A 21477-nucleotide genomic window follows, 5' to 3' on the forward strand; every position below is an offset into this window, starting at 1 on the left:
TCAGGAGTGGTGAAGGCCACCATAAATCTACTGCAACGCCTTAATTCCCTCTAATGCCACATGTGTGAAACTCAAGGCCCGGGGGCCAAATTTGGCTCTTTAGACCAATCCAAAAAAGTTAAAAAGACAGAAAAATCTTTATTATTGTCTAAATTACCAAATAATTCAGTTGCAATAATGTATTAATGTAACAAATTCAATGAAACTCCACAATATTTGGAGGATCACAATTTTCCCATGCTTTTATCACATGACTGCAGTCATTTTAAATCTCAAATTGTTCAAAGAATTGAATATTTCTAAAATAATTTCATATAATTTCCCCAAATTAAATAAAAATCCCAAAATCAATGGAATTTAAAAGAGAAAATCCTACATGGACTGATATCTGTCACTTATTGCCTGAATATTTTCAGTTTTGTTTGTTTTTCCGCCTAAAATCTGCAACCCACTGAAGATCCGACTATTTCGTATTTTTGGACCCCAAATTGAAATACATCTGACACCCCTGCTCTACGCAGATGTTCCATCATTGATTCAACAGAAGGATTGCTGTGCTGTTACAGACTACTAAAATGTCTACATGCTACACAGTTTTAGAAAATATAATGGCAGTAGTTTTGGGGTAAGTTAACTATTCTATTCTATTTTCCAAAGGCACACACAAACTGCAATAAGTAAATGTTGTGTTTCCTGTAGGCACACAGTTTTATATCATAATTTATGTATTACAAAACCTGTATGCTAATAATAAAAAAAAAGAAAAACATTGCAAGGCATGAACTGTTTTCCTACTCCTCTGCTGCTGCTTTTTACACTAAGGAGTAAATAATTAATTTGAAAGAACTCAGGTGATACAAAGGGTTGATTAATGTTTACTCCTTTGTAGTTTTGGTATGTGTCATTCATTTATTCATAATTCCATTTGAAATAAAAAAAAAACATTTATTTTTAAACATTGCTCTTGGAGCACGGATTTTCTCTGATTTACAATTTTTACTGTTTTATTTCGAACAAATTGCAAATGCAATAATACAAGAAACAATATTACAATAAACAAAATGCTTGATGCAGATGGCTTCCGTCCAGAAAAAAAAAAAAAAAAAAAAAAAATTACATATATCACTGCATAGCGCATACAGATACTTTTTTAGAGAGGGTGGAAGTATAAACATAGATTTAGCCTTTGACTGTTTAAACAAGATTACACCAGGTTACCACCATTTTTTTTTTTTCTGCATGGTCTTTTCTGTTTCAAAAATAACACACCAAGCTTTTGCAGCTGTGTGTGATAATGGCCTACAAGAGGGAGCTGCTATAATTCAAACAGGGGACCTTTGAAGTGTGCACCAAGAACCTGTTCCAGGGGTATTTTGAATAAATAAATATAACAAAGTTCTGAAATGACCATTAACGGCTACCTTTACTTAAATCATGCATGGATAGTGCTTACAACAGAATTTTCTTTATTGTAATAAATAAATAGATGGATAGTATGGCCTCTGTATTTCAAATTAACACCAGCACGCCATTGTTAGAACGATAACGTGCTGCTGTCCCCTTATTACCACTCTATATATGATGTAACCTAAGGAAATACATAAAGATCCAAAAGAAATTTTCTTCAAAGTGAAAACTGAAAATAAATAAATAAATGAATGAATAGTGCAGATGCAGTGTAGGTCTCGTGAAATAATGTATGCAGTATGTGCAACATGTGTAGTTTTTGCACAAAGAGAGTACAGTAAAGCATCATATATTAATAAATACAGTGAAGTGTGCACACTGACATTTCTGCCTCTGTCAAACAACAAGGCTATGTAGCACCATATGGCCTGTTAATTAGGCTGCATTGTTTCAGTTTTCCACATACATTCACCTCCCGAGAGCCAACCATCATGTTTAACTCATGCTGATCATCTCCTCTCCAAGGGTTTCTCTGTCAACAATCCATCACCAGCATCACAGACCTGCACACCAATCACATCCACTTCCTCCAATAGGGAAACGTGAGCAATGTTACAAAATTAATGTACTTGGGAAATATATATCTCACACCTGCCATGGCATAAAAACAGGTCCACCTTTGCACGGGCCTATTTGAAAGAAGAGAAAACACTAAAACACTAAAGCGTCAATAGAAACACATACCTTTCTATACAAAATTACTTTATGTACGCGTCTCAAAGTCCTTGTTTTACTAAAATCTAAATTTTACTGTGCTGGAAAGTTGTTATTGCTGGTGCGCTGCCACAGTAATCACCACCCCGCCCCCCGACAAAAGAAAACAGTCACTTTCTCCTCAACTTTTACGTGTCGTCTAATCTGGCATTTTTTTTACTAAAAGTGTAGAATAAGTAACTTTGTCGTGTCATTTCCATTCCCACTCCGGTCATTTGAACGTCGCTCTGCATGAATAGTGATGCCCAAATAGTTTAATGCATTCTTTCTATAGTCCATGGTTCAATGAAGCATGCAGGGTTACTGCCACAGTAATACCCCCCCCTGCCCAAACACAAATAAATAAATTAATAAATAAAATAAACATGAGTAAATATAAAAATAATAAATAGGTTTCAATTAGAAACACAAGACAATATATTTTTTCAGCACTATGAACAGTACTGGAGTTTTGCCTTATTGTACAGTGCATGCTTTTATTTCATGTTTGCTCTAAGTGGACTGTATTCTATGTATTTCCATTAATGCACAGTGTAATTGGCCTCACGATTGTTCTCACAGCGTGAGGTGTACGCTGCGGGGCTCTGCAGTAAGACACCAGATGCAAAGTACAAAGTGTGTTAATGCAACCCTCGCCTGTTTGAAAGGACAATCTGTGTGTTTTTCAGAATTGAGCACAATTTCTGTTGGTGCACTCTCAGTTTTCCAGCGTCAGTGCTGTACACAGACCAGAGCTAAAACCAGTTATTATGGATAACCATGAATTACGCTGTCGATCAGGAGCTTTCTGTCGCTTGCCACTGGCTAGGCCGCAGTGTAGCTCAGATCTTGTTGAGGAGATTGAAAGAAAAAAAAAGTGCAAAGACGTAGCTAACTGCTTATTACGGCAAGAAACAGCAAAGGTGCCAAATTGAGGCCAAGGGGTTATTGTTACATTTTTTATTTTTATTTTTTGCATTTACCAAGAAATCATTACCAAAGCCCAGCAGGAAAGAAGCAACAATCAAACAAAATATATAATATACCACATAGGATAAAACAAGTAGAGCAGCAATCCAGTTAGAGAGTTGTGTGAAAATCACAGAGTTCATTATTACTCAATAAAAGCAGCGTTTGTGCCACATATATACATTTCTCTCTACACAAGGGATGTAACTTTAAATGGAAATGTTTCAGCAGAAAGAAATGGCCTGTAAACATTCACAATCAATGTCAGTGTGAAGTATTGGCCTCTAGTCTGGGAGTCTGGTGATGCATTGCATTACCTTCACCTTAGAACGTAGACAGAATAAAGTAGATAGTGACACCCTACAATGGCTGCCTCAGTTTGTTGTAACATCAAATTTAATACATTCTTGTTAAGTTTTTATGTCTAAACTTCTCTCGTTGTGCAATCACAGTGAAGTAGCCGCTTTAACCTTTAAGCTTGAAATGCCCGTTTAAAGGTTGCTTGCTCTCTTTTTTGTATGTGCTCATTTTTTTCTCCGGTTTCCCATTGAGATCCATTTTCCAATCAGACTTGTAATATTGTTCTCCTTCAAGTGGATAATGACAAGCTGTAAACAAAGCCATGTTCTCCTTGGCATTTGACGTTCAAATTTTCTCTCTTTTTTGTTGACCCTAGTTAATAATGTGTTTGACCCCAGTTTGTTCTGGGAAATGATGCTGCTTGCTCAACGCAATGCAATCAACAAGTTAATCAACTGGCTTATAGAAAAACTATAAAGTTAAATTAATTACAAAAAAGATTAAAGGTAACTAATGAAATAATTACCATAGACTGGCTTGAATTACCAGTTTGGTGAAAGCACTTTAAGTTTTTTGCACTTTGAAAAGGAAAGGATTTTCTGTATTCGATTTAAAACATGAAGTAGCTCATAGATAAATTGGTTTTATTGGTTATAATAGAGGTAAGATTAAATAAGTCAGACATCTTCCTGCTCCGTTTTTGAATGTGTAAATGTTTTACGGCAGTGGCTATCCGTACGGATGCCGTAGCAATATACTGTACCGACATTCTATCCGTACGCAGCGCCCCTCATTGGCCAGTTTAGGTCACGTGACCAAGACAAAACCTAATCCTAAAAATTGTTGCGAAAAAAGGGTTATAACCTAACCCTAACCCTAGCTACGTATGTGTACTTCGATAAACGTACCATTAGCACCGGGGGTTGTCCACACGGCAACCAACACAAATAAACACTTTCATGTTTTATTGAAATCTGTTTACGTTGCGTTTTTGACTTGTTTTGGAAATCAACTTGTTGTGCCACCCTTTTTGTTTTATATTTATATTTTTTATTTTTACATGAAATCAAATTAAGGGTTCAAAGGCATGTGTCCTTAATTTGATATATATATATATATATATATATATATATATATATATATATATATATTATAATAAATAAAACAGATGAATAAATACATTTTTGTATTTTTATCTTTTTCAAATATCAAGCAAGTATCGTATTTCGAACTAATTATATCTTAGTTGCTCACTGTGCAAAGTTTGCATGTTCTCCCTGAGCATGTGTCATTTTATTACCTGTGCATTCCAATTTCCTCCCATAATCCCAAAATATTGATATTAGGTCCATTGTCTCTAAATTAAATGCAAGAATGGATAAAACGGAATAAAACTTGTAAAAAAATGTTTGAATTCCACATATTTCTTACATTTTGCAGGATTTAAATGTTATTTCAACAGAAATAAATGAACGTTGTCCACATGCATATATTATCATATTTCATGTAAAATGGTCAGATTTGAGGGGCTGTGTAGGACCCTAGAGAAAGACATTGACATGCTTTTTTTTTTTTACCCCAAAAGGAACACTATTTCACCCAGGGAGGGGGTTTTTTCCTTGAACACGTGTTTTTTGAGCCACCCTAATGGATATATCCATCGCATGGATGTTTCCTTCTTTGACCGTGACCTAAATTATCTGGGATAGGGTCCAGCAACCCTGATTACCACAAATGCTAATAGAACAGGGATTAATGTTTTCAGACATGCATGCACCAACACACATATATACACCTGCAGATACAACCAGCTGCAACTCCTGAGAGTCATTTCCAGTTTGAAAGTCTGCGCTGTAAACAGGGACACATTTTCTTCCTGTTGTAGGGCTCATTAATGTCAGCAGCTGGCAGGATGAGAGCTTTTTCCTCATTATTTAGTTTGGGGCCCACCAGCGGTGATGTATCTGTTCAGTTAACATTGATTAGGAAAATCATTTATTCTTTCTGAAAATTCAGGCAATCACTCAATCAAACGGAATACAACCAGCAGCGTTGGGGTCAATTATAATTGTAAATATGGCATAATTATAATCCATTGCTGTTGTCATCGTAACTGACTTGTAATTGGGTTCAGATAATAATTGACTTTGTAATTGTAATTGGCATGGAAATTCTACAAAAACTGTCAATTACAATTTATTTATGTTACAGTCCTATGGCTTACACATACGTGATTATTAAAATATGTTTCAAATCAAGTTTTCTCACTACCCGTCACTTCTCTTGATAATTGTTTTACCATTTTTGACAGAAAAAAAAGGCTCAGACACCCACAGCAAAAATATAAATACCAATATTTTCATGGATAAGGAACCCCAACAAAGTAACAACAAATGAGAAGATAAATAATATGTTTTTGTGTATTTTACAGCTGATTTAAGACGTGTGTCAAACTGACTCATTATCATAAGACAGTTGTTTCTCAAATGGGGGTATGTGTACCCCTAGGGGTATGCGATGGCACTACAGGGGGTACTTGAGAGCAAGAGAGGAAAATTGACAAATGAAAGCATTAAAGCAACACACAAAACAACCACAAAAACACACTAAATGAGAGAAAAATCCACAAGATCACTACAAAATACACAAAAATAACAGAGAAACGTACAAAATGACATAAGAAACAGCCAAACAACACCAAAAGCACGCACCACTGAGGGAGAGACAAGACAAGACCAATACTTTCGGGAGCCGAGACCGAGTCAAGACCAAGACCATAAACATTTTTTTTTTTCAATTTAAAAAAAAAAATCTATAAATAAATAAAACTATGACAAGGTTCGACAGTTAAAAAACATTCTCTCTTTAATTTTAGTTTATTTTAAATACATTTGACGGACAAAATAGGTGCCTGCAAAAAATTAACTAAAATATTAAAACTACTACTGCTACTGATAAATTCACAATTATTCTACATATTTGAAAACAAGATTTTTATGTCAGCTGAATGTACAGCAAGTGTTTAAAAGTATTTCTGCCAAGAAATAATGATTCTTGATTCTGATTCTTTCAGTTGTGCAGGTCAACAGGTCACAGATTTCACAAGATAATTTTCTAGTTTGAAAAAGCCTTTACACAGGCCATTTTTATTAATTCACTTAGTTGATATAGTTTAATTTGGTTGCTGTAATGTAACTAGGATATTCAATTAACAAAGGTTTCCAACTGTAACTGTAAAAGTGAAACTTTCTGAAATAAAACTACAAACAAATTGTCATCAGTGTAAAAAACAAAGCCCGGGTATATGTGAAACTAAAAAATTGTTGAGAATTATTATTATTATTATTATTCTGGATACAGTGGAAACAGAAACCATAAAAAATAATTATATTGTGAACCTGTTTATATTGTGGGGAACATATTATATACATAAATGTAATTGGAGTCTAAAGCCATAAAAAAACATCACTTTAAAAAAAAAATAGACTAATATAAGACCTCTTTACAGTTATTTGACTCATTTTGGCTTGAGCAATTTGTGGTGATGACGCGCTGGTGACGACATAAACCAAGATGGCGGCGGCCCGGACTACAGCCGACACTATGTAATAAAAACCTTATAAGACTTGGATATAATGAAAAGAGTGGATGGACAGAGGCATAAACATGCTGACACACACGGACTTATTAAACACACACAAACCTCGGTAAACACGGTAAACGGAACATGCTTCACCAGGCGGCTGGCACTAGGAGTAGCATTCACAGGCTGTAATATCATCAGTTTATCATTTTACTTGTTGTTAGAGCTACTGTCTTTACCAGGGAGATAATATTTATTACTGGTGATTGTTTTCTGGAGTTTTACTGGGATTTTTACTGGTGATTAGTTCATATCTCCCTTGCGCTCCGCGGTCCAAACTGACACCGTAGCCAGACACACACACGAATGTGTCACACACGTCACATTAAGGAAGGTTGTGGTCATTATACTGGGTGTATTAAAGAATGAATAAAAGATTGTTTTATCCCGTTCTTCTCCGTGTTATCACATTATAAAAAAGTTTAAAAATAGCAGGAATTGGTGCTGGTCTCGAACGGTCTTGAGAGAAAATCCCGAGTCCAAGACAAGACTGAGTCAAAATGCTTCACTGTCCGAGACGAGACCGAGACCTTTTGAATTTGGTCTCGAGAACGGTCTCGACTACCACAACACTAACAGGGGGTACTTGGATTCAAAAGTAAGAGAAAGGGGGTTCTTGAGCCCAAAATGTTTAGGAACCACTGTCATCAGAGATGCGAACAGAAAGCTAACACAAGATGAAGGATATGTTTTATGGGCATGTTTATTTCAGGTTCAGAAATTGTGATTCATTGAAATTGAACTTTAATAATTGAGAACATGATTGTAATTGTAATTTTGAGCTGGAGGAAGGCAAACAAAGTCTGGGAATGAGGAATAAAAAAAGACATTACTGACTCCAGATGAGAATAAATCCTACACAAAAAAGGACAAAAAAAAAATGAAATGATATTGTTCAGAACAACCTAAGAATGTTTGACCAGAAAGACAAGCTTTGTTGTAAACTTTCTGTGTACAAAACAGGGGAAGGGACTTGGATAAGCAAACTGCTTCTCTCGTCTCCTTTTTCGGCATGTACAAAAAATAAATAAATAAATAAAATGTAAACGTGAAAGTGAATGTAACCATGTCGAAAATAAACTGAATAAATAAAAAATAAATAAATAAAATTGACTTTCAAGGGGAAAATAATCATTGTAATTTCAATTGTATTTGGAAAAAATGCCCATCGTCATAACTGTAATTGAGTTGTAATTGAACATGGATAATTGAAGACATAATTTTGATTTGAAAAATGTAATTGACTCCAACCCTGATTAAGCAGCACTGGTGAAATTCCACTAAACGTTGTATGTTTGTGGGGGGGACAGCTAAGCAGGAAAGACCTCATTCTGCCTCTCATTCAGCCAGGGTCAGTTTTTGATTGAATAGGAGGAAACAGGCAATCAAGACAAACATGAAAGCAAAGCAGACCATCACAGGGAAAGAAAAAAACCTCTTTCAGTAGCCAGCACCCTCAAGACCATCAGACAGAACGAAGCAGGGATCAACACCACAGCTCCTTCTGAAAACTTCATTTCACAATATCTTTTGCCCGTGTGTAGCCGTGATTGGCAAGTACTTTAATGTAACCACTGCAGCAGAACTGCTCTCACTCAGAGACTTCCACACACGTATCGCCCCCCCAGGGAGCGTTTGTCAAGACAGCCAATTTATCAGATAATAAAATAATGATAATGGTAATTAGATTAATTCTCCTGATCATGACCCATGCACTGTGAATGCCGATTACCATGTAAACACAACCTCTATAGTGATTTTCCAGGCTGATAGCTGTGCTCCCAAATCAGGGCACAGCACATGCATCTCAAGGTCTAATGAAATAATAACTTTAGCTGCTCAACCATAGTCGGGGTTTACTTCTCCCGCTCATATACTGCTGCACTTGTCAAAACAACTCTCTGCCTGTTATGAAACATTAGCCATCAATTATGTTGTAATTAGGAAATATCTAAGATTTGGCACCAACCACTGGCATACAAATTCTCCACAGCTGGCTGAGCCCACAGTATTGAGAAGCGAACAAAAATGACTTTTCATATCAAGGGAAAGGATGCAGGCTAATTGAGTTGACCTTAAATTTGTATTTTATTTAAAAACACACAATGTGAGGTAAACTTTTTTGTTGTTGTGGATTAGTGGCTTACATTTGCTAAATGTGTACCTTCACCCCCCCCCTCCACCCCCCATTTCATTTTGAATGAGCCACATGAATAGACTACAACTGGCACAATATTTGTTGCTCTGTCAGTTTGTGTTAATGTCTTACAGGAATGGCCTAATGAGTGGAAAACACCAACCTGAACAATGTCTGCATGCAAATGCACGTTTGTAAAACACAGATCTAAGACAGAGCACGGGTAATGGAAGTCGACAGCAGGTTCACAAACAGCCAGCTTGAGGAGTTGGTTTATCAGCGCTGGTTGCAGAAATGTCACCATTTTAATGCCAAAGAGAAAACTATCTCCACATAACAAGCAGGTGCGCGACGTGCACGTCTGGTATCGCACTGAGCTGTGCTGCCTTAGTCCAGCTGTTTTGCATTTATTGCCAGCTACAGCAATATATGCAGCAGGTCATGAATCACATTGAGCACTTTTGAATGGTATAAATCATTTATATTGTTAAGCTTTCAAGTGGACAGAGTCATTCATCCTCAGTTCAAGGAGACACGGGCAGTTTCAGACACTTGTCAATGATGTATTCAGGGAGTTCATTATGGGCTGTCGGGCATGGAGCCGAGACATGCCATTTTTACACAGACCAACATTCTGCTGCTTATCGGTGCCGTAAGTTATGCACACATGCACCAACAGTTTGTCCACTGCCCTGCAGATGTCACTGTAAATGATCTCCTGTCTTATCGGTGACATTTCAGCGAAGATGTTTGATGCAATGATGCCGCAGCCAGTTCCTGGTAATTCCAGCATTGTAAGAAGAAGGATAAACCCATTAGTCTGGGGCTGAATGTCGCCTGAGCAATGATCAAAGTAGAGGAAATATTTATCTGTAATTTGCTGTTCCTACTCTAACAGGAGCGATGTGCTTTTTTCTGACAATGTGACACCTGACTCACACCACACAACTATTTGTGGTATATCTCCACTTGTGATACAAAGGCATAAAGATTCTGATCTTGACATTAAAGTAATAATGTGTAAAACAACAAACATACCGAGGGAAAAGCCTCACAATGACGCAAATCATTCGTAATCACTTCAGAACGACTCTTGCCAAGGAGAGCAAAAGAAAAAAATAGAAATACATTTTCAGACCGTCTCGAGATTCGCGCCAACCAAAATGTGTGTAACATATACAGCGATGCAAAAATGATTTGTAACATAATTGATAATGCTGACCACAAAGAATTGCGTCTACGTGTCATTTAAAAACCCCTGAGACGGGTCAAAATGCATGTCCTCTTTCATTCACGCTCCAGGGATTAAATGGATTAAATGCTTCTCAAATACAACAGCATATCACAAGTACCATATACTGTTTGAAGGCTGAGAATCTTACATTTTAACCATAACAAAGCTGCTGTAAAAAAAACAATATGTATATGCAACATCTTATTAACAAGAAGAAAGCAGCCCCGCCCTGATTTCTTCTTACTGTTTTAGCTCTGTGAGGTTGACCATGTCATTAAAAATCCTCATTTTCAGAATAATGTTGTAAATTCATGATAGAATCAGGTCGTCTGTCGCTTTCTGCTTCATTTTTGCTGCAGTACAATATATGAACTGCTAGGAGCAGTGTCGTTTCACCATTTACATTGTGAAGAATAATTGCGAAACAGAAGAAGAACCAACTTAAACTCTCAACAGTTTGGGACCATTTCACTGTATTTTTGAAAGAACAACAAATTAATTCATATATTTTTGTGCAGTCACTGTGTTTTATGGCACTTAAAATATTTGTATATAATGTATGTTAGAACATGTGCGCGTGTTTTTAATGTCTGGGTGGCTGGCAGTTGTTTTCCTATCCTCTGTCAGAAGGAACTGGAACATCAACGATGAGGAAGCCTTTGATGTAATTCCAAACTTCTTTAATGAACTCTTGCAGTGGTTACATGGGGGTTGAATAGTATTATGGTTTTGTATGTTTGTGTGTGTGTGGTTTTCTGGAAACAGTAGAAAGGAGGTAAACATAATTAGGATATGGTTGAATGCAGGTAACAAACCAACAGGCAAACAAATGCACCCTGAACAGGCCAGCGGTCTGAGGGCCAATGGCACCACCTTTTGGATGCATCAATGTACTGCACTCAACTATTGAGGCTGCAGTCGATGCAAAGGAGTGCAATATAACATTAAACACAATGGAAAAAACCCACAGTTATAATACAGTGAATAATAGTCACTTTGATGTATGTTATGTTCAGGGAACCCTTAACTGACTAGCCACATGTCTGGCTGCCTCTAAGCTGAGTGAAAGACTACACTTAACATGCAAACTATGCATAGAAACATATACACATATGTTGCAAAACACTAGGCTACATGGCAAGTATAACTAAAAGGCAACAATACTGTAACACAGGGGGACTTACTTGTTATTGACGCACACAGATGCAGCACATGTAACAACAACGTAACAAATAGAAACTAGTCCGGGCTTAAACAGGTGGAGTGGAATGTACCATTGCAACGGGGGAACATGGAACAGTCCAAACGACACCGACCTCAGGGGGTTTTCTACAGCCGCCTCCTAATGTGCATGGCAGATTAGTAATAACAAAAAACCCATGTGGTTAAGCGCTATCTGTCGGCATAACAGGTAAGACAACAAGTTTAGCTACCGGGCGTCGGTACGTGTGTTCCCCAATAGTCACTTCAGCCGCTCTGACCTGTCCATCCGAACTGGGAAAAACCTGTGAGACCTTACCCACCGGCCAGAGTGCCCGTGGGAGTTGTGCATCCACCACCATGACGACTTGTCCGATTGTCAGAGGTGAAACAGTCCTTTGCCACTTCTGGCGGTGCTGAAGTGCAGGTAGGTAACGCTGAGTAAATTGAGTCCAGAAGTGGTCAGCGATCACCTGGCTGTGGCGCCACTTACGCCTGCCAAGCTGTTCTCTTATGCCATACACAGCTTGAGGCAGGGAGGCGTCCCGCCGCCCCATGAGCAGCATGTTTGGAGTGATTGGGTCAATGTCTGCAATGTCAGAGGATACGTAACCAAGCGGCTTAGAATTAAGTATTCCCTCCACTTCGATGAGGACAGTGTGCAGCAAGTCCTCAGAGACACTCTGTCCTTGGAGAACGACCTGGAGTGCAGATTTAACTGAGCGAATTTCCCGCTCCCACGCTCCCCCAAAATGTGGAGCGTGTGGGGGGTTAAAGTGAAAAGTGATGCTTTGTTCGCTGAGCTTCTCCTGCAGTTGGGGCTCCATGGCTTTGAATGCCTCCTGGAGCTCTCTGTTGCCTCCTCTGAAGTTCGTACCCTGGTCGCTTATTATTTCGAAAGGCTTTCCTCTCCGTGCAATGAAACGGCGTAGGGCCATGAGGAAAGAGTCAGTGTCCATACCACTAAGCAGCTCAAGGTGAACGCAGCGAGTAGTGAGACATTTAAATATAATGCCCCAGCGTTTCTCCTGTCGCCTGCCTATCTTAATAGTAAACGGGCCGAAGCAGTCTATTCCGGTGGACCAGAATGGAGGCTGCTGCAGGCGTAGCCGACTGGCAGGGAGGTCTGACATTTTGGGTGTGACAGGATTAGCTCGCCACGTTTTACACTCAAGGCAGTGATGTTGATGTTTCCTGATAGCTTGTCTACCTCTCAAGACCCAGTATGTGCGCCTTAATTCGGCAAAAACACGTTCGGGGCCTGGATGCATGAGGCGAGAGTCATAGTCTTTAATAATGAGCTGAGTAATGGTGTGCTCTGGTGACAGCACAATAGGGTGCAGAGTGTCAACGTCGATATTCTCTGCTCGGCGGAGGCGCCCACCTACACGGATCAAACCTAACTGTGTGTCATACTCAGGAGACAGATTGTTAAGTTTGCTGTCGGAATGTACATCCTTCCCAGCTGAAAGTGCTTTTACCTCTGCAGGGAAACTATCCAGCTGTGCCAACCTGAGCAGCTGGATTTCTGCCTCTATACGCTGTTCTGCAGACATAGGCGGGGCAGCCGCCCCGTGAGAGGACAGGTAGGTCGCCTGTACTAAATCAGCCCAGGAATCATGAACTGCAAGATCGGACTGTGTGAGGCAAACAGAAACATAGGCACAGAGAGCTGATTTCTTAAATTCACTATCTTCTTCAGAGTCATTACTCACAGAAGGCCGGGATGGCCAGTGTTCAGGGTTTTGCCTCAGGAAGGATGGTCCGTCCCTCCATTGGCCTGGTGCAGACAGTTCCAGCAGCACTTTGCCCCGAGTAATGTCGTTTGCTGGGTTCAGAGCAGAGGGAACATGTCTCCAGCTGGCACCCTCTGTGAGCTCCTGTAACTCAGCAATGCGAGTACCAACAAACACTTTATATTGACAGGACTCGGACTGGATCCAGTTCAGAACAGTAGTAGCGTCTGTCCACAAAACAGTGTCACTGATTGGGAGAGTCAGCTCATTGATGAGGAGTTTAGATAACTGTGCTCCTGCCAGCGCTGCACATAGCTCTAAGCGGGGGATTGACAGTTGTCTTTTTGGTGCCACTCGGGACCTGGCCATGGCGAAGGCGGTGTGTACCTCATGTTCTGCTGACTCAAATCTCAAATAGGCCACTGCTCCATAAGCGCGCTCTGATGCATCACAGAATACATGCAGCTGCACAGTTCCGTCTCGCGTCTCTGGAGTCGTGTAACATCTGGGCATGCAAATGTCTGGGAGAAACTTTAACTCGCTCACCCACTCTTGCCACAACTGGAGCAGCTCGCCATCGATTGGCTCATCCCAGTGTCTTTCCTTCTGCCACAGCAGTTGCACGATGAGCTTGGCCCTTGTTGTGAAGGGAACGATGAAGCCCAGCGGATCGTATTGTGAGGCGAGAATGCTGTAGATGTTCCTCATTGTCGGCTCTTGATCAGGTGGTGAGCGACATCTGTAGCTGAGGTGGTCAGATGAGCAGTGCCAGGCGAGCCCGAGGGTTGGTTCTTGTGGGTCTGATTTCTGAGTGGTCAACCACAGCTCACAGGTGGGGGACCTTGCATCTGAGGGGAGATGTGCTACGGCCTCAGGAAGGTTACTAGCCCACTGCCTGACCTCAAAACCACCTGTCGCTAACAGCTCTCTGGTATTGTCGATCAGGGGTCGCGCCTGTGATGGAGACGGCAGCGACTTGAGGCAATTATCAACGTAGAATGAGCGCATAACACAGTCAAGTACTTGCTCATTGCCAACTTTGTGTTCCTGCACGTGGCGCTGAAGAGCATAAATGGCACAGCAGGGACTGCATGTGGTCCCAAACGGCAGCACACTCCACTCGTAGATGTCCGGGGTGCGCTCTCTCTCCATGTCCCTCCAGATGAATCTCAAAAGTGGCATGTCTTTGGTGAGGAGCCGCACCTGGTGAAACATCCCACGAATATCCCCACTGACTGCAACAGGGTACTCCCTAAATCTCAACAACACACCTATCAAGGGGGGACCTAGTATTGGGCCTGATAAGAGCTGGTCATTAAGACAGTCTGTCTTATAGTGGAATGAGCAGTTGAAAACTACCCTGGCCTTGTTATTATGATACACTATATGATGAGGGATAAACCAGGATTCATCAGTGCTGCGAGCCTCATCGGGAGTTAGTTTTCTAGCATATCCTGCTTGTTCTAGCCTGTGTATTTCTGCATTGTAAACAGCTGCTAAATCAGGATCTTTAATCAGGCGCTTTTCTGTGGCACGCAGCAGCGCCATGACTGATTCGGTGCCAGCATGTAGTTTAGGAGCATTTCTGTGGCGGAGCAGAGGAGTAGCATAACGAAATACTCCATCTACTTCGACTCGCTCAGTTTGGTTCTGCAGCAACTCTAGTGCCTCTCTATCTTGTTTGGAACGAGTGGCCTCTTTCTCCGATCGAAAGGGAAGTACGTCTAGCTGCCATAACTTCTCTACATTATGCCTTAGGACTTGAGTGGGGGATGGTAGCAAGGATGTGTGCAGACAAGAGGCTTCAGTGGGTTCATGCAGGAAAGTGGCAGGACCCTGGATAGCCCAGCCCAGTTTAGTCTCAACAGCTACAGGTGTGCCTAGTGGACCAGCTTTAACCTGTGACAAAGGTGTAATGAGGTGCGCATTATCTGAGCCGATAAGGAGCATTGGCTGTACATCCTTAAAGGCTTCAAATGGGACATCACTCAAGTGTGGATACTTCTGGCGCAAAGTGTCCATGGGACAGGATTGTTTGGCCAGATTGAGCTCAGCTGCAGTAAAAGCACTGCTGATGTGATGTTCAGTTTGAGGACGTTGTGGTGGACTAATGTTAAAAGTGACGTTTGCTCCCCTTAGTTCTGACACTTCCTGCCTGATAGTCCTCAACTTAATAGATTCTACAGTTTTCTCTAACTGGAGGTAATGAACAGCTGCTGATAATATAATAGTCCTTTCAGAGCCATCGTCCAAAATGGCATGTGTGAGTAGTGACCTGCCCTTACTATGGAGTGTAACAGGGACTACTTTAAGCATTACTCTGCCGGAGTGAGCGGCTTGATCCAAATACACCATTCTGGATGCTGTGCTCAGTGTCAGGACACTCCGGTTAGTGCTGGAGGAGGCCTCATGGAGGATCTGCAGATGCTGCTCTCCACAGGTTGCACATGGCTTTTTAAGGGTGCAGCTGTCTGGCTGGTGTCCCCTACCACATTTCCAGCATCTTTTATTTTCATTTATCCAGCTGACAACCTGTGCAGTACTCAACTTAACAAAATCTGGGCAGGAGTTCAAATAGTGTTCTGTACTACTGCAAAATGGACAATATGGCTTAAATTTCTCCCTTTTCTTGCCTTTAATTCCATCTTTATTCTCTGTGTTAACAGCAGTATGCGTGGGGGCTTTCTCAGTGCCATAGTAAATGGATGAGGAAGACTTAAGCTGCTTGGGTTGTTTCTCTCTGCGGTCTGAGCGAGGTTTCTCAGCTGTGTAGTTCTCTGTGGCTCGCCTAGAGATCTGAATGGCTTGGGATTTTCTCTCTAACCATCTGGCAAAATCAGGGAGTGTGTATGTGTTGACAGAGTCACTCTGCAAGATACCCCTGGTTAAACAAAATTCAGCAAAACTATCCTGATAAGAAGGGGGGAGTTTACTCAGCAGCCTATCTACGTGTGAGCCACATTCTAGTTCACTCTTGGCAGCTCCTTTTAAGGAGTCCAATAGTCCGACAAGACTGCTAACTGCTAAGGCGAAGTCCTCAAATCCCTGGGCATCTCCTGCTCTCACTGTGGGGGCTCTAAGAATGCTATTTATTTCACTTTGGACTAACTGTCGTGGCTGTCCATAGCGCTGCTGCAGAGCCTGCATTGATTTAGTGTACGGCATAGGGTCATGGACATATCTCTTAGCTATCTGGAAAGCAGCTGGGAACTTGAGGTGATCTAGCAGTACCTGGAATTTATAATCCTCAGAAAGGTGTGGATGTGGGCCCATAACACCGTCTAATCCTTTCTTCAATAAGAGAAAATCGCTCTCCTTCCCTGTGGTAAAACTGACTAACCTAGGCTTAGGAATACCATAAGAAGAGGATATAGCCATCTCCATCAAGTTAGGCCTCTGAGCTGCTAACATGGGGGAGGTGTAATGTGACATGTCCTGCAGAGCACCAGGCTGTGCACTGGCAGGAGGCTGAGGGGGAAATGCTGGATCCCTATATATATACTGTGCGCTTACATCGGGAGATATAACCTGTGCAGAGTGGGGATTACTCACAATAGGGCCTGAAGTCCAGGGTAATGAGCCTACAGGTGGCACAGGATAAGAAGGAAATGCAGATGGCTGAGGCTGCATTATTTCTGGGAAACTGGGTTGTCCCATGTAGGGCTGTGTAGACCGGGCTGGATAAGGTATGGGCCAGTTTGATCCTCTCTGTTGCTGATGCTGCTGCCAGGGCGGATGTGGATGGTCTGACGCTGCAGGCCTTGATACCACTGGTGCTGGTCGAGCTGCGTTTTGGGCTGAAGAGAGGACATAAACAGGCTGTGTTGTGCTCCCCACACCACCAAAGGCAGGTGTAGTGGAATGAGGAGCGGATGGCATAGTGACAGGCAGAACTGCAGGGGATGAAACTCTCTGTACCGTCGTCTGCTCAGGACTATGTGGTAATGAAGCGAAAGGGGCAATGTTCTTCAGGCTGCCCATATCAGGGTCTGTGATTAGGGGCATACTGAGGCTACGTGCCTGCTGGGGTAGTTGAGCATGTAGTGTTGATCTGCCGAGATGAAGAGATGCATGGAGGGTATTCTGCAGTTCCCTCATCTGATCTTGAACTTGTGAAACGCACCGCTCCATCCTCATCAATCTGTCCATATCTGGTAAGCTCTCAGCTTCTGCACCTTGCATTGGAGTTGATGTTCGCTGTACAGATACAGTGTTACTGCTCAAAGTGTTCATATCTGGATATGAAATTACTGGATCAGGCTCATGGGAATGATATGACAGAACGTAGTCATCCAGATGTCCTGGGGGCCGGTGATGCCTCCTGGGACGAACAACTTGCTCTTCTTCGTCATATTCCCTTAATGCCGCCATTTGGAAAACTGCCAACCTATCCGGCTCGAAGGACCACTTGTTAGAACATGTGCGCGTGTTTTTAATGTCTGGGTGGCTGGCAGTTGTTTTCCTATCCTCTGTCAGAAGGAACTGGAACATCAACGATGAGGAAGCCTTTGATGTAATTCCAAACTTCTTTAATGAACTCTTGCAGTGGTTACATGGGGGTTGAATAGTATTATGGTTTTGTATGTTTGTGTGTGTGTGGTTTTCTGGAAACAGTAGAAAGGAGGTAAACATAATTAGGATATGGTTGAATGCAGGTAACAAACCAACAGGCAAACAAATGCACCCTGAACAGGCCAGCGGTCTGAGGGCCAATGGCACCACCTTTTGGATGCATCAATGTACTGCACTCAACTATTGAGGCTGCAGTCGATGCAAAGGAGTGCAATATAACATTAAACACAATGGAAAAAACCCACAGTTATAATACAGTGAATAATAGTCACTTTGATGTATGTTATGTTCAGGGAACCCTTAACTGACTAGCCACATGTCTGGCTGCCTCTAAGCTGAGTGAAAGACTACACTTAACATGCAAACTATGCATAGAAACATATACACATATGTTGCAAAACACTAGGCTACATGGCAAGTATAACTAAAAGGCAACAATACTGTAACACAGGGGGACTTACTTGTTATTGACGCACACAGATGCAGCACATGTAACAACAACGTAACAAATAGAAACTAGTCCGGGCTTAAACAGGTGGAGTGGAATGTACCATTGCAACGGGGGAACATGGAACAGTCCAAACGACACCGACCTCAGGGGGTTTTCTACAATGTACATTATGTCAAGAATTGTATTTTTCCAAATTAATTAGAGAAAACTGTAATCCCCTCTCCCCGGAAAACTCCACCTATGATGTCAGGGTATTGTGATAGTGTGAGTTCTATTTGCCATCGATCTACGGCTACATAGGTACTATGTCTAAAGGTATAGACTGCACTGTATTGCAGGTAGTTTCTCTAATCGTCTTGTTTTTCAGCTGAAGTTCTTCCTGGGGGAGAGCAGATGGAGTTGAGGGATGGAAATGACAGAGAGGGAGGACACTCTATTCCCACGTGAGACTCCTACACCTCTGCAAGGGGTAGCAGAGAACCTTTCAGATTCCCTTGTTTGGGCAGGATCAAATGCTGCCCACGAATAGCTGTTAGCATTCAGAGGATAGTGTTTATCTCAAACAAAGAGGAAACCAGCAGAGATCATGTTCAAGCCAGAGTGTCTCAGTGAAGGCAAATTACAGTAAGATATTCTCAGTCCCAGAAACGCAACATACGATTGGATTTGAATTTTTCAGCATCTTGTCGACTCGTTTTAAGATACACATTTACAGTGACATAAAAAAATGAAGAAGCTTAATTACATGCAATACATTACTCTGTTGAATTACTGGTAAACGTTGGATGACATGTTATTGTTAACTATTTTATGGTCAGTGCCAAACATTCCAATAGGAATCCTTAAAGTTAAACTGTGGAAAAGTTTCTATTTATAAATCAGATTCAACATCTCACAAATGTCAAGGTTTTTTTTTTTTTAGGATCACTGAATGTATGTTTGGAAGGTTTCCAGGACAGCTTTTACAGTAAATAGATCCATTTGTGCTTTTCATTTTAGAAGAAGCTGATGGATTTGTTGAGTGGCGGTCCGTCCACTGCTGCACTAAAATTGGGTAAATACACATTTGTGAGGCCAGCCTCCCTAAAAGTTGAAAGAGTCCCTCATGTTCCTCATGATCCAAACACAAACAGAGAGCAGTCATAAAATGGGTTGAGCAAACCCTCTTTTTTAAAATCAACGTGCCTGCGTGTCCTGGTGGGTTTTTAAAACAAGTCATAAAAAAATGTCAATGATGGCGTTTTATCTAGAAATATGGTGTTGCTGTGTTGTGTTAAAGGATAATGCTCAGTCAGCCTTGTGAGTGGTTTCTCTACACGCTCACAAACACAGATTTTTTAAATTGAAGACAAACTATTCAGGGCAGTTTTCTACTCGAGGCTGCCCCCTCTTCGCAGGGGCAAGAGGGGGCAGCACCCCCTCAAATTAATGTTTTGCCCCCTCAAATCAAAGTTTTAGAAGTTGCAAAAAAATCAGCAGAAAAGGGGACATGAAGACGATATCGTATCAGCTTCCTCTGATCTCTCTCTGTACCTCCGCTGTGAGCGCACACAGACAGACCTCAGTAAACATCCAATCATTGTTAGTATGCAAATTAGCCAAGATGTTGCCGGACAGTGTGGTGTCAGGTTTCAGCGCGGACACGGAGCGATAAGACTGAAGAAGCAGCAGCGTTTTCTCAGTCACAACTGCTTTGCACTGCTTTGTTTCATTTAATCACAGCAGTTTTTACAAATCCAGCTTATTTCATTTCCACTCCAGCTTCCTGCAGCTCACAAAGAGAAAGTTAATGCTGTGTAATGCATCTGTTTTTCAGAGCTTTTTAAAAGTGTAGTGCTCCTGTGGATTGGAGAGAGAGGAGATTTTTGAGCTGTTCGAATGCTAACAAACAAAAAAAAACAAGCAAGCCTAAACATTAAAAAAAAAAAAAAAAAGAAAATGTAAAATGTTCTGTTCAATATCTGTTGTGTAAGTAAGTAATTTATTTATAGAGCGCTTTTCACAGATAAAATCACAAAGTGCTGTACAGAGCTGAGGAGAAATTAATACAAGTGCAACATCATAATAGAATAATAAAACATGGGTGCATATGCATCATAGGAGCTGCATCATAAAAGAATAATAAAAAATGTAAAATCCAGTTAACTAAAAGCTTTTCTGAAAAGCAAAGTCTTCAACAGTTTCTTAAAAGTATTGACACAGTTGAGCTTCCGGAGAGACTGGTGCACAGTCTGGGGTCTACAGCCTGGAACGCCAGGTTTCCTCTAGTTTTTTCTATTTAGTTTTTGGGATCTTTAGGAGACCCTGACCTGAGGACCAAAGACTGCACCCCGAAGTGTAGGGGCACAACAAGTCCGAGATATATTGACACTCAAAAAGGGAGTTATTCAAGACTTATACATACATACAAGAATGCAAACCTCTGCCAAATGCCAAATAATCTCTCATTGATAATGTCTTCATCACTTTAAGCTAAATTAAACAAAATCAAAGTCTTCTTCTTCTGTAATTTGGAGGTTTGGATAACTGGGGAATAGTTTCTTCTTTAAGCTGAACCCTCCTTCATTGTCTATAACATTATTACATTTTATTGGTTTTTCTCTAGTGGCAATTTCTTCCTAAACCAATAATTATTCTGCAATTTCTTTGTAAACTTCACTTGGAAAGCAGAGCAACATTCCAGTTGAAGTCAGGTGATGTGAAAGAAAATTTGATGGACCTGCAAACATGTTTCAGTATTTTCCTTTCAGCCAAAAGTGCTTCAACCTGTTGTTGCAAAGCCACCTCCAATCAATACACAGGGCTATTGTATCTCAGTCCCAAAGGGGCCACAGTCCTGCATGTTTTTGATGGCTCTTCTGCACAAACACACCAGCTCATTGTAAGGCAAAGCTGAGAGCGAAAAACTATTTCTGAGAAGAGCCGGGAGACACGCAAAACATGTGGTCCTACAGAGGTGAAAATAATGTCTGTGTTCTGCATCTTGTCCTTTTCAACGGTTTATCCCAGTGGGCTGAAGCTGGAACCTGTGTTAACAATCCAGACACAACTAAGGACTATTACAGGTCGTCACAG

General features: G+C 41.0%; 1 protein-coding gene across 2 annotated transcripts; it reads right to left on the bottom strand.

The window, feature by feature from the left end:
• Positions 1 to 11009: 11009 nt before the first annotated feature.
• On the bottom strand, positions 11010 to 18554 carry LOC114462525 (uncharacterized). Of its 2 annotated transcripts, none has more exons than XR_003673962.1 (2): positions 11628 to 18554; positions 11010 to 11198 (listed from the first exon to the last, which is right to left on the bottom strand). XR_003673962.1 is itself a non-coding variant. In XM_028445427.1 (2 exons), the coding sequence occupies exon 2, from the start codon at positions 17868 to 17870 to the stop codon at positions 11829 to 11831; it is 6042 nt and encodes a 2013-aa protein (XP_028301228.1). In that variant the 5' UTR covers positions 17871 to 17983; positions 18413 to 18465; the 3' UTR covers positions 11010 to 11828. The 2 variants fall into 2 exon arrangements, 1 of the variants encoding a protein (XP_028301228.1); XM_028445427.1 differs by having other exon boundaries at positions 11010 to 17983; positions 18413 to 18465.
• Between the last annotated feature and the right edge of the window lie 2923 nt (positions 18555 to 21477).

This window comes from Gouania willdenowi, chromosome 4 (genome assembly GCF_900634775.1).
Source record: "Gouania willdenowi chromosome 4, fGouWil2.1, whole genome shotgun sequence".
NCBI classification, from domain to species: domain Eukaryota; kingdom Metazoa; phylum Chordata; class Actinopteri; order Blenniiformes; family Gobiesocidae; genus Gouania; species Gouania willdenowi.